The sequence below is a fragment of the Oncorhynchus gorbuscha genome, linkage group LG15 (genome assembly GCF_021184085.1).
Source record: "Oncorhynchus gorbuscha isolate QuinsamMale2020 ecotype Even-year linkage group LG15, OgorEven_v1.0, whole genome shotgun sequence".
In the NCBI taxonomy this organism is placed as follows: Eukaryota; Metazoa; Chordata; class Actinopteri; order Salmoniformes; family Salmonidae; genus Oncorhynchus; species Oncorhynchus gorbuscha.
Genome location: NC_060187.1, coordinates 51,965,776 through 51,979,327, shown reverse-complemented (window position 1 = coordinate 51,979,327; position 13,552 = coordinate 51,965,776). Strand labels below are relative to the sequence as shown.

Below are 13,552 nucleotides of genomic sequence, written 5' to 3'. Positions count from 1 at the left end.
ACTAAAATACAGTATAATACAATACAGTATATAGATATGAAATGAGTAAAGCAGTATGTAAACAATATTAAAGTGACTAGTGTTCCATTATTAAAGTGGCCAGTGATTCCATGTCCATGTATATAAGGCAGCAGCCTCTAAGGTGCAGGGCTTAGTAGCCGGGTGGTAGCCGGCTAGTGATGGCTATTTAACAGTCTTGAGGCCTTGAGAAAGAAGCTGTTTCTCAGTCTCTCGGTCCCAGCTTTGATGCACCTGTACTGACCTCACCTTCTGGATGATAGCGTGGTGAACATGCTGTGGCTCGGGTGGTTGATGTCATTGATGATCTTTTTGGCCTTCCTGTGACATTGTGTGCTGTAGGTGTCCTGGACGGCAGGCAGTGTGCCCCTGATGATTCGTTGAGCATTTCCATTCCACCCTCTGGAGAGCCCTGCGGTTGCGGGCAGTGCAGTTGCTGTACCAGGTGGTGATACAGCCCGACAGGATGCTCTCAATTGTGTATCTGTAAAAGTTTGAGGGTCTTAGGGGCCTTCTTCACCACACTGTCTATGTAGGTGGACCATTTCAGATTGTCAGTGATGTGTACGCCAAAGAACAAGGAACTTTCCATCTTCTCCAATGCGGTCCCGTCAATATGGATAGGGGCATACTCCCTCTGCTGTTTCCTGAAATCCACGATCAGCTCCTTCATATTGTTGACGTTGAGGGAGAGGTTATTTTCCTGGCACCACTCTGCCAGGACTCTCACCTCCTCCCTGTAGGTGGTGTCGTCATTGTTGGTAATCAAATCAAATAATTTGTCACGTGCTGAATACAACAGTGAAATGCTTACTTACAAGCTCTTAACCAACAATGCAGTTTTAAGAAAATACCTAAAAGAAATATGAAAAAAAGTAACAAATAATTAAAGAGCAGCAGTAAAATCATATGCCAGTTTGATGCCATACCAGGGGGTGATGCAATCGGTCAGGATGCTCTCGATGGTGCAGCTTTAGAAGCTTTTGAGGATCTGAAGACCCATGTCAAATCTTTTCAGTCTCCTGAGGGGGAATAGGTTTTGTCGTTCCCTCTTCAGACTGTCTTGATGTGCTTGGACCATGTTAGTTTGTTGGTGATGTGGACACCAAGGAACTTGAAACTCTCAACCTGCTCAACTACAGCCCTGTCGATGAGAATGGGGGCATGCTCGGTCTTCCTTTTCCTGTAAGTCCACAATCATCACCTTTGTCTTGATCACGTTGAGAGAGAGGTTGTTGTCCTGGCACCACACGGCCAGGTCTTTGACATCCTCCCTATAGGCTGTCTCATCATTGTTGGTGATCAGGCCTAACACTGCTGTGTCATCGGCAAACTTAATGATGGTGTTGGAGTCGTGCCTGGCCATGCAGTCATGAGTGAACAGGGAGTATAGGAGAGGACTGAGCATGCACCCCTCAGGCCTACTACTGTTGTGCCGTCTGCAAACTTGATGATTGAGTTGGAGGTATGCGTGTCCACACAGTCATGGGTGAACAAAGAGTACAGGAGAGGGCTGAGCACGTACCCGTGTGGGGCCCCTGTGTTGAGGATCAGCGAAGTGGAGGTGTTGTTTCCTACCTTCACCAAAAGTTTCTGTTTTAACACCTGGAACAAAGGTAGTTATAATGCCTGTAACAAGAGAGTGGTCTGCTTTGTTGTATATAATCTGATTGCAGCGCCCTCTCAGTGCTTGGGCCAATAAGTGACAGGTTTGTCTGTTAAGCAATATCCAACCACACAGATTGTCACGGCTATGAATGATTCATGATCTACATTGTGAACAACTGTCTCATCATTCTGGACTGGTTCCTCAGAAAGCAGATCACTTGTGTAAGGTGGCCTTATTGCGTCCGTCACCATGAAAATATGAATTATGGCACAGTAGAAAACATTTTAAAACAGAAATTGAAAATTAGTGTTTCGCATTGGACAAATTCAGTTATTCTCTCCCGGATTAATTGTTCTTCTGTTTGGCGCATAATGAATATGACCAAGGGCTTGGGGAAAAAAGTGATAGTATAAGTACTGATGTATGAGAGAGGAGAAAGCTTATTGAGCTGCCCAAAAAGTGGCTACATTGCTATTGTAGCAAAGAGGAACTGAAGGAGAGTAGAGAACACACAGCAAAACAATGTCTTCAGCAGTTCTGGGAAGTAGTAAACTACATGTAGTTCAACTGGTAATTTAACTACATTTTGCAGTAGCTTGGTGGTAGTTGAACTAAATTCATATCTTGGTCGTTTTTTCAATAGTTAATTACTTTTTTGCCATGTAGCTAACTACTGGAACTCAAACAACAACACTACTAATAATAATAACAACAAAAACACAATAGACAAAGCTACCCACTGAGCACAGACATCAATTCAATATCTATTCCATGTTTGTTCAAAGTAATTTAATTGAGATGACGTGGAAACAATGTTGATTCAACTGATGTGTGCCCAGTGGGTAGCATGGTGATGATCATTATGCACATTCAAAGGACACATTTAAGAAAGGTAGGTAGGTCCTGTAGGTTTTTGCTCAAATCCTAATCTAGCTCACCTGATTCTAATAATTAGCTGATTGATAAACAAAATAAGGTTAGTTACAACAGGTTGGAGCAAAAACCTACAGGTTTGCTCCCTGATCTAAATTATCTGTGAAGGATGCACTTTCATGACATGATATTACATGAAGCAAGTATGGAAAGGATTTTATTGTTCTCATACTCAAGCTTTGGATTGCTTTTCCAGTCCAGCAAGCGTCAGAGCTTCAGAAAACAAATTGAACAACACTGAGGCTAAACATCTTTCCCAAACAAACAAAGACACACTTAGACAGGCACACACACACACACACACACACACACACACACACACACACACACACACACACACACACACACACACACACACACACACACACACACACACACACACACACACACACACACACACACACACACACACACACACACACACACACACACACACACAGTGGAGGCTGCTGAGGGGAGGACGACTCAGAATAATGTCTATAACGGAGCAAATGGAATGGCATCAAACACATGGAACCCATGTGTTTGCTGTATTTGATACCATTCCACTCATTCTACTCCAGGCAGTACCACAAGCCCGTTCTCCCCAATTAAGGTGCCACCAACCTCCTGTAACACATACACACAGATCAAATAAATCAATATTTGCTACATGGCTGAGGGCAGGCTCTTTAGAAACTCCTCCCCCAACCCTTAGGTCACAGTTTACAAGGGGGGGGGGGGGGGGGAAGACCAGTGGCGAAACATACATACAAAGGTCACAAATTATGTTCTGAGATACCTATGGCACAAAACTGCTGTATCTGTATATCCTATAGTCTACAACATGACTCAAATGTTGAAGGCAAGCAATATAGAGGATATATTCAAATGTATCATAGACCAACCATACTCTCCTTTGCACTGTAATATTTATTTACCCTTTATTTAACTAGGTACGTCAGTTAAAAACAAATTATTATTTACAATGACGACCTACTCCGGCCAAAACCTAACCCAGACGACGATGGACCAATTGTGCACCACCCTATGGGGCTCCCAATCACAGCCGGTTGTGATACAGCCTGGAATTGACCAGGGTCTGTAGTGACTCCTCTAGCACTGACATGTAGTGCCTTAGACTGCTGCACCACTCGGGAGCCCTATGACTACTGTATACAAAGATAGTCCGATTGCATTCTGCACTAGATCAAAACAGAGTGAGCAGTGCAGATTTGATTGGAGTATTTGTATCATAGACCTGAATAAGGCACTAACCAATTCTGATGCAAATTGGGTAAAGGTTTAGGCCCTGGCAGAATACAAAGACTAGGCAATGTGAATGTGAATGTGGAGACTTACATGTTTTTTTACATTCACGTGTACATTTGTGTCAGACAGATATCGTCATGTTGAATGGGGACAGGTAGTAAACAGAAAGAGCCACGTGGATTCTCTGTAAAAGCCTAACAGACAGGATTTGTGAGTTTCTCAAAGTCCACACACCTGAGGCCAAAAGTCATTAGCACCTGCTTAAAGTGACAAGGACAAAGGCAAGCGTTAGGCATAAGGATTCACCCATAAAATATGTTCCCTACACAATGGGTTTCTCAAAATACTAAGTGGTTTTCATTCAATTGCAATTGCAGGCTAGGGTCCTTGTGGTGAAAGGCGATCTGATGCACGTGCATCTGCGGTCAGAGCACACTATCACAACAGCCACTGTAGCCAGTGGCCTAGAATAGCACAGGCATTCCACTGCCCCTTCCTGTCCTCACTCAGGCAATGCACAGCAGACTGGTGTGTCACAGGGACTCTCAGTGATCTTCAAGATGAAACACTTTCACACACACACACACACACACACACACACACACACACACACACACACACACACACACACACACACACACACACACACACACACACACACACACACACACACACACACACACACACTCACTCACTCACTCACTCACTCACTCACTCACTCACTCACTCACTCACTCACTCACTCACTCACTTCAGTAGGTATAGACAAAAACACACACACCACCTACATATCTATTATAATTTAACACATTTCCCACTGTAACTCTTATGAATTACATTGTATATGTTAAACCAAAACCCAGCAACATCTTAGAAACAAGATCATTTTATTAAAGCACATTGTTGTCTACATTTATCAGGGAAGGGGAGAAACCATAGTGATAGGCTCCCGAGTGGCACAGCTGTCCAAGGCACTGTATCTCATTGCAAGAGGCATCACTACAGTCCCTGGTTTGAATCCAGGCTGTATCACATCCGGCCGTGAAGGCGGTGCACAATAGTGTCGTGTCCAGTGTCGTTCTGGTTTGGCCAGGGGTAGGCCATCATTGTAAATAAGAATTTGTTCTTAACTGACTTGCCTAGATAAATAAAGATTACATCTAAAGTTGACTACTTTAAAATGGCAGAAGCATGGTGGACGTCCTCAATGGCATTGCACATGCTAAAACTGGCCACTAGAGGCCTCTGTCATTCTCTATGGGAGAACCTTTGATTATAAAATAAATACAGAGGAAGTATTCAAATTGGCTAGTGTACCTTTTTTCTATGCACATGCGCAACTATAATAAATAGAGGCAACCGTAGCTCCACCTCCCTCTTCCATTGAGTAAAAAAAAAAAAATGTATGTATAATCCCTGAGTTGACCCAGAAAATAAATAGTATGTGCGTCGGCCCTGCTTGAGCATGAAGTGTAACCCTGTGGAATACATACTGTAATCTGAAGACACCTCGCTTTGCAAAACTAAAATAAAAACGTAGCAGTAGCAAAATCGCTGAACTTTAATCCGAGTAGATACGGGTACGTGTTTGTTTCAATTTATTGTAGAATTCGCTGTCTGGCGTTTGTGTGAAGGTCCATTTTCGTTGTCTTTAGGGGTGTTGGAATAATCAATCGGCAATGCAATTATAGGCTAGACTTAAAATAGTGATGTGTATTAACAAATGTAGGAAGTCGTAGACGTTGTGTTAAATTTGGGAAGCAATCCTAAATTTGAACAACCGTATAATATAGGCTACAGCTGTTTGGGAATGCATAATGCCAATGTATCGCTTCTCGCTTCTTTGTTGCAACGTGGGTAAGATAACCGAGCTAGTTTCATTTTGTGTTTGATGTGCACTGTGGAGGGACTATACACCAAATTATAGTGAATGCATCATCACTGACCGAGACGCCGTTATCTATTAAATCAACCGAATGTCCAGTTGTAAAGGTAACAAGGTTGATAGCTAGCCTACCTGTGTTTCAATCGGCAAAGCACAAAGAGGAGCATTTTCAGCGAAACTGAGGAAGACGTGGAAAGGCTTTCTAGTGTTCGCGAAAAGGAGAACAAACCCGGCGGTTCTTGACTAGGAAGCGTCTCTTGTGGTTTTAATCTGCCAGTTTAGGACATTGTAGGCTACATTCTTCCAGGAAATAATATTGCGTAATCATAATATTTTGGAGGGTTGAGAAATATATCGAAGGGAATTGTCTTGTTACCAAATCAACCCATTTTGTTTTCACATGAACTGATCTTATGCATCCAAACATATGGGTTTCTCTAGTGCAGCCAAGTCAAATATGTCCATGGCATGTCACCTATTCACTAATTGGCTTCAACTGTGCCAAATGTAGGCTACTGCATGCTCACTGAACTTCTACCTACCTACATGATGGTTGAAATTCAACTGCATCACTCTAACTGTGTTTCCTCTGTGCTGAAAGACAGGAGCCATGGCGGATCATCTAATAATGCCCATGAACCACAGCTCTGCAGGTGGGGGCCTCCACGGCTACAGACTAGGCATGAACGGAGGCCTGCAGGCAGGCCACCAGCAGCACGTAGTGCCTCAGCCAGGCCTCCGAGCCCTGCCCAATGGCCAGATGATGCACTACGGTGGTGGACCTCAGCAGCAGGCCACCATGGAGGTGGCCATGAGGCAGCGGCAAGGCATGGTGGGGCCCGTGAACAGACAGCCCAACGGGGCTCAGATGGGCCACCACCAGATAACGTCTGGTAACATGATGTACAACAACGGGCAGGAACACCACACCCAGCACCATCACATGAGCCAGCAACAGCAGGCCCAGCAGCACCCACAGCAACAACAGCAGTATATGAATGGTGGTCTCACGTCCCAGCAGCTCATGGCCAGCATGCATCTGCAAAAACTCAACACCCAGTATCACGGACATCCACTGGGGCCCATGAACGGCAACCACATGGGCAACGGGGCAGCCCAGTACCGCATTTGCCCGGCCCAGCTGGCTAATATGCAGCAGATGGCCGGGCCGGCTCTGGCCTTGAATGGCATGGATGCGGACATGATTGACGAGGAGGTTTTGACATCCCTGGTTGTGGAGCTGGGCCTGGACCGCATTCAGGAGCTGCCCGAACTTTTCCTGGGCCAGAACGAGTTTGACTTCATCTCAGACTTTGTGAGCAAACAGCTGCCCAGCACCATCAGCTGCTGAGTGAGAGAGGACCTAAGTCAACGATGCTGTGAAGGGGCCTGGAAGGGTGGAGAGTTTGGAAAGACTTGAGTAGAGTGTTGCCCACTGGAAACAACTACTGCTCCGCTTTTAGTTTTTGTGTTGTTCCTTTCACTCTCAGTGCTAGGTCGCAGAGAAGAGTGAGCGAGAGACACTGGTATGGATAGCCACAGTGCTATGGTGTCATTTGTGAAGTGACCAGAGGTGTGGTTCTGTGTTGGGTCGCAGCTCGCTTGTAATGGGACATCGTCCTCCAGCATCTCTTCTCTCCAGAGATGAATGTAAACAAAACTGCAGAATTTGTTCAGAGTGGCTTCTCAATGTTAAGACACTGTTGCCTCCTACACTGGACTCAATGGCAGTTTAGTAGTAAGATGTATTTATTTGTTACTCTCAGAGAAATTAAAATGGAACAAACCAGAGACCAACAGATCGTCCAGAGAGAATCAAGTTCTTTTGGTGTTTTGGGTAAGGTCAGGGGAAGCTCGTAGTTTGTATTTTTTTATTTTAATTTTTTTAGTTAATTGGTCTGGGCCTTCTGTTTTGAAAATAAGCCCCTCAAATTATTTTTTGATTTTCCAAGAGCTTGGATTTCTCTCCAAGAATGGAGACGGCAGTACAAGTAGAATGCCATTTCATGAATTTGAATGGAAGTCTTATCATCATCATTGAATAACTCACTTTTGGCAAGGATTGCTTTTAGCTGTGATGTTCTCAAACCTAATCCTTGTACTGTATAAAGCTGTGTTAATACAGGAAAGTCTATGTAAGATATAGAACTACATTAATTATGCCAATTTATTATTTTCTTTACTGGTGGTTTTTATCTTCCCTTTGCGGTCAAGACGGGGTTTTGAGGATCAATAAAAATGGCCCGGATATAAGTGTGGCCTGCTTTTACATTCATTGCAGAGGAGAGCATTAAATGTCATCTGGGGGCTAAAGGGAATATTCCACTTTAGGGCTTTCCAGCCTGCAGGGTTCAGGATATTAAATAACTTAAAACTAATTCAGTATTATCTCAAAGGTGTCCCTGTTTCTTAGGAATATCTTTATCTCCCTCAAGGTATGCACCGTCTTATGATGACCCACATTTACTGCTGTAAGCAGCAAATTGCCTTCAATCCTACCATGGAAAATTATGACTGGTATGTTAAAATCAAACTCAACGGTGCACTGCTATCCACCAAAAAGCTGAATTTCTAATCTGAATTCTTGACCTTTGATATGGAGAAGGACCCACATTGTGGTTTTAGTCATTGCATTCCTGATCATCCTGACACCATTAATAAAAATAGATACGAGGAATGAATGTCCTGGTTCCTATGAGTTATGGTAACTATATGTTGCTGGGTAGAAAGTAGGTGAGACCTAGGTGTGTGTGTGTGTGTGGTGGGGGAGATGGAGCGGGCCAGGGTTAATCTACGCTTACCTTGATGGGGGTTTAACTGAATTCATCCCCTGTAAATTACTACCCCCCACCGGGGCAAAGAAGTAAGGTGCACCTTAGTGACAGTTGTTAGCTCTGAGAATGCACTTAATGGTTGGTTGGGGAAGCAAAATGAGTATAGGTTAGTGCCAATAATAAATGGCATATACAAGCATGGCTCCTTCTTCAAAAGAAAATCTGTATAAATATTCCATGCCTTATGCAATGTTATAGCCACCTGATATGAATTATATTACATTCAGATGAGTTTACTATTCTATGGGGTTGGGGTGAGTATTTTGCCTCAGGGCTTGGAATGCTTGATTGATGCCATGTTATGGGAACATCACCTCCACATTGACAGTTAAAGGTGCATTATGCAGAAATCACTCCGCAATGTCCTGGTTAATAAAACTCGTTCGCCTAATTTCAGTTAGTGGCAAAAGAAGAAGATAGTATCGAATCATTGTACCGTCTAAGCTGCTGTATTATATGTTTCAGCTGTTTGAAGGTGGTGTACAAAAACAAAATGGGAAGCATAGAAATAGAGCACATAGACTTGCTTTCCAGTAGATTGATAGATCTATATATCACATTTTATATGTGCATTTGGTCAGGTTGCCCAAAAAGTTACACATTGCAAGTTTAAGATACTTTTTTTTTTGCAACTTGATGAGTAACAAGTCCTCACTTTTGTCTAACTCATTCTAAAAAGAGACATCTATTTTCAGTAGTTTAATTGTGTAGAACAAGTTAGCCCTTACTGCCAAATTGAAACATGGAATCAACTGGAGGTTTGCTCTAAATGAAACTCACTTGATCTTAATGTGACTTGTGTTTACCAAACACAAAAACTCTAGATTCAGCCGAGGGCATGTGGGGTTACTTGGGTTGTCATGAGAAAGGCTGGGGCATAAGCTACAATTGCGCTGCCCCTCTTGGCACCATCCTTAGTAAAGGTTGCAGAGTCCATGTCCAGTCTACCGGGTCTTCCTGGAAACTGCCAGTGCAAGTTGTGCTGAGGCAGGTTGACTAACTGGCAGAACACTGGCTCCACATACTGTATATCTGAAATCACACTGCATTGCAAGGTCCCTCTTTAGCATCAATAAAAAAAAGTGGGTTCTTCATCATTGTGCATCCAGAGTTAAATGGGATTATGTCCCATACACCCATTTGCTCACCCTTGTTATGTCTCAGTCTCCTACAGAGGGGCCAGTCTAGACATAGACGAAGCAGGGTGTGACTGGAAGAAGTTTACAGTTAGCCTGTTTCTGTTTTTCTCTTTCTCTCAGACAAGGCAGCTCACCCACAACAACTGCTAGCTACGCAACTTGTCTTCTTCCTGTGTCGGCGGCTTGCTGTTTTCTCTATGTCAAAGCTCAAAACCCACATGGAGAGAGACTGATAGAAACAAAATACTACATATAAACACCAAGAAAATTATCCAATGTGAAAAAAAGTTACATTAAAAACTACTTCTTGAAATGAAGTGGATTGGAGTTTTTGGTGCATGGGGATTTCTCGGTGGGATTTACCCCTAAGAGGCCCTAGGATTCCTGACAAAGACCACCCCTAAACAGTGTTCAGCACCCTCATTTGGGCAGACAGATCGCATTGTTGCATATGGAAGCAAGTATAGTGTTGTTTCCTCTCATTCTCTGTCACACATGGTCCGTTCTACACAAGCCTATCCATTTGTATCTCTAACAGCACCTAGCTTCAACACCTCCACACGGGCTGAGAGATCACTATGGCTGAAATAATCAGATTGTTGCATCTAGTAATATATTGCATAGTGTCAATATTCTTCTCATTCTCTACTACACCTGGTCCATTCTACACAAGCCTATCTATTTGTATCTCTAACAGCTCCTTGCTTCAGCACCCCCACACGGGCTGAGAGAGCACACTGGGGCTGAAAGATCAGATTGTTGCATCTAGAAATATGTTGCCTAATGTTAATATTCTTCTCATTCTCCGTTACACATAGTAGTCAATTCTATCTACACTTTATATGTCTACCTCCTGAACAGGCCCAAACGTTCTATTTCCAGGTACTACAGCTGGTGTCGAGGCTTCCCATGAGCTCAGTGTAATCTCCGGGCCCTGCACCAATGAGGGCACGGTGGCCATACCTAGTCACGCATGGGCTGTGGTCCCCACCCCCAACCCCTCTGATAAAGCAAGCTGACCAGGCCTGCAGGCTTATCAAACATGCTAACTGGATAACACTAGTATTTCACTCTGAATAATTTCTCTCATAAAGTGCTAGCAATTCTGTGCAAAAGGTTTTTTGTCATTTAAAAAAATCATTGCATTGGCTCTCGTCTATACACCTTTATTATACCTTTATTTGCGGTTGTATCTCATGCTGTAGGCTATTCCCTTTGTAAATATGACATTGAGTAAGCTTCTCTCTGTCCAACTAAAATATCCTATGTAGTAGTGATTGGACCATTAGTTTTGGAACTAGTGCCCATTGTTACTATATGACGATATAATCACTATATTATTCAGGAAAAAACGTTGACCCAAAAGTTTGTAGTTCAGTTGATTATTTGATGACAAAGTAGACGCCTCACGGGAATAAGGACAGAACAAACACAGGATCAGCTGCTGAGTTAATTATTGATAGCAGGGGCAGGTTCCTGAAAGCCTGGTTGAATGTGGGAGGTTGCATTATCATGCATGCCTGCAGTCTGACTATTTGCAGAGAATGGTTGTTTTGGTGTTGTTTAAGGACCTGAATTAACCTCTCTCATAGAAGGTAAACAAATAAACTGCAGCTTCACTAGGATGAGATAATTGAGAGGACATCAAATTGTTTTGTCACATGCTTCTTTGCGAACAGGTGTAGACTTATAGTGAAATGCTTATTTACGGACACTTCCCAACAATGCAGAGATTGTTTTTGTTATATAATAGAAAAATAGACAAATAATAACACAAGGAATAAATACACAATGAGTCATGATAACTTGGCTATTTACACGGGGTACCAGTACCGAGTCGATGTGCAGGGGTACGAGGTAATTGAGGTAGATATGTACATATAGGTAGTGATAAAGTGAATAGGCAAAAGATAGATAATAAACAGTAACAGCAGTATACAGTGTATTCGGGAAGTTTTGAGACACCTCTTTTTCCAAATTTTGTTACATTGCCAGCTTACTCTAAAATGTATGTTTTTTAAATCCTCAATCTACACACAATACTCAATAATGACAAATTGAAAACAGGTGTATATAAATGTTTGCAAATTTATTAAAAATAAAAACAGAAATACCTTATTTACATAAGTATTCAGACCCTTTGCTATGAAACTCGAAATTGAGCTCAGGTGCATCCCATTTCCATTGATCATCCTTGAGATGTTTCAACAACTTCATTGGAGTGCACCTGTGGTAAATTCAATTGATTGGACATGATTTGGAAAGGCACACACCTGTCTATATAAAGGTCCCACAGTTGACAGTACATGTCAGAACAAAAACCAAGCCATGAGGTCGAAGGCATTTCCCTGTAGAGCTCCAAGACATAATTGTGTCGAGGCACAGATCTGGGGAAGGGTACCAAAACATTTTTGCAGCATTGAAGGCCCCCAAGAACACAGTGGCCTCCATTATTAAATGGAATACGTTTGGAACTACCAGGACTCTTCCAAGAACTAGCCACCCGGCCAAACTGTGGAATCGGGGGAGAAGGGCCTTGGTCAGGAAGGTGACCAAGAATCCAACAGTCACTCTGACAGATCTCCCAAGGTCCTCTGTGGAGATGGGAGAACCTTACAGAAGGACAACCATCTCTGCAGCACTCCACCAATCTGGGCTTTATGGTAGAGTGAACAGATGGAAGCCACTCCTCAGTAAAAGACACATGACAGCACACTTGGAGTTTGCCAAAGGCACCTAAAGGACTCTCAGACCATGAAAATCAACATTCTCTGGTCTGATGAAACCAAGATTGAACTCTTTGGCCTGAATGCCAAGCATCACGTCTGGAGGAAACCTGGCACTATCCCTATGGTGAAGCATGGTGGTGGTAGCATCATGATGTGGGGATGTTTTTCAGTGGTAGGGAGACTAGTCAGGATCGAGATAAAGATGAACAGATCAAAGTACAGAGATCCTTGATGAAAATCTACTCCAGAGCGTTCAGGACCTCAGACTGGGGCGAAAGTTCACCTTCCAACAGGACGATCTCCCTAAGCACACAGCCAAGACAACACAGTAGTGGCTTCGGGACAAATATCTGAATGCCAGAGCCCGGACTTGAACGCGATCGAGCATCTCTGGAGAGACCTGAAAATAGCTGTGCAGCAATGCTCCCCATCCAACCTGACAGATCTTGAGACGATCTGCAGAGAAGAATTGGAGAAACTCCCCAAATACACTTGTGTCAAGCTTGTAGCGTTATACCCAAGAAGAATCGAGGCTTTAATCGCTGCCAAATGTACTTCAACAAAGTACTGAGTAAAGGACCTGAATACTTATGTAAATGTGATATTTAAGTGATATTTTTTAAACACTTCCAAACATAAATAAAAAACTGTTTTTGCTTCGTAATTATGGTGTGTAGATTGATGAGGACATTTTTTACAATCCATTTTAGAATAAGGCTGTAACGTAACAAAATGCGGAAAAAGTCAAGGGGTCTGAATACTGTCCGAATGCACTGCATGCATGAGTCAAAAGAGGGTCAATGCAGATAGTTAAATAGTTAGCCAATAGCTACTTGGACTAACTACATAGTAGTCTTATGGCTTGGGGGTAGAAGGTGTTCAGGGTGGTTCTAGACTTGGTACATCGGTACAGCTTGCCAGGCGGTAACAGAGAGAACAGTCTATGACTTTGGTGGCCGAAGTCTGACAATTTTCACGGCCTTCCTCTGACAGCGCCTGGTATAGAGGTCCTGCATGGCAGGGAACTCGGCCCCAGTGATGTACTGGGCCGTACGCACTGCCCTTGTAGCGCCTTGCGGTCAGATGCCGAGCAGTTGCCATACCAAGTGGTGATGCAACCAGTCAAGATGCACTCAATGGTGCAGCTGTTTAAC

At 43.2% G+C, this 13,552-nt stretch overlaps 1 protein-coding gene across 2 annotated transcripts; it reads left to right on the top strand.

Annotated features, from left to right (window-relative positions):
* Positions 1 to 5,212: 5,212 nt before the first annotated feature.
* LOC123997583 (cbp/p300-interacting transactivator 3-like) lies at positions 5,213 to 7,965 on the top strand. Of its 2 annotated transcripts, none has more exons than XM_046301973.1 (2): positions 5,213 to 5,391; positions 6,302 to 7,965. In XM_046301973.1, exon 2 carries the CDS (start codon positions 6,307 to 6,309, stop codon positions 7,045 to 7,047), a length of 741 nt encoding a protein of 246 aa, XP_046157929.1. In that variant the 5' UTR covers positions 5,213 to 5,391; positions 6,302 to 6,306; the 3' UTR covers positions 7,048 to 7,965. The 2 variants fall into 2 exon arrangements, with proteins under 2 accessions (XP_046157929.1, XP_046157928.1); XM_046301972.1 differs by having other exon boundaries at positions 6,298 to 7,965.
* The last annotated feature ends 5,587 nt before the right edge of the window (positions 7,966 to 13,552 follow it).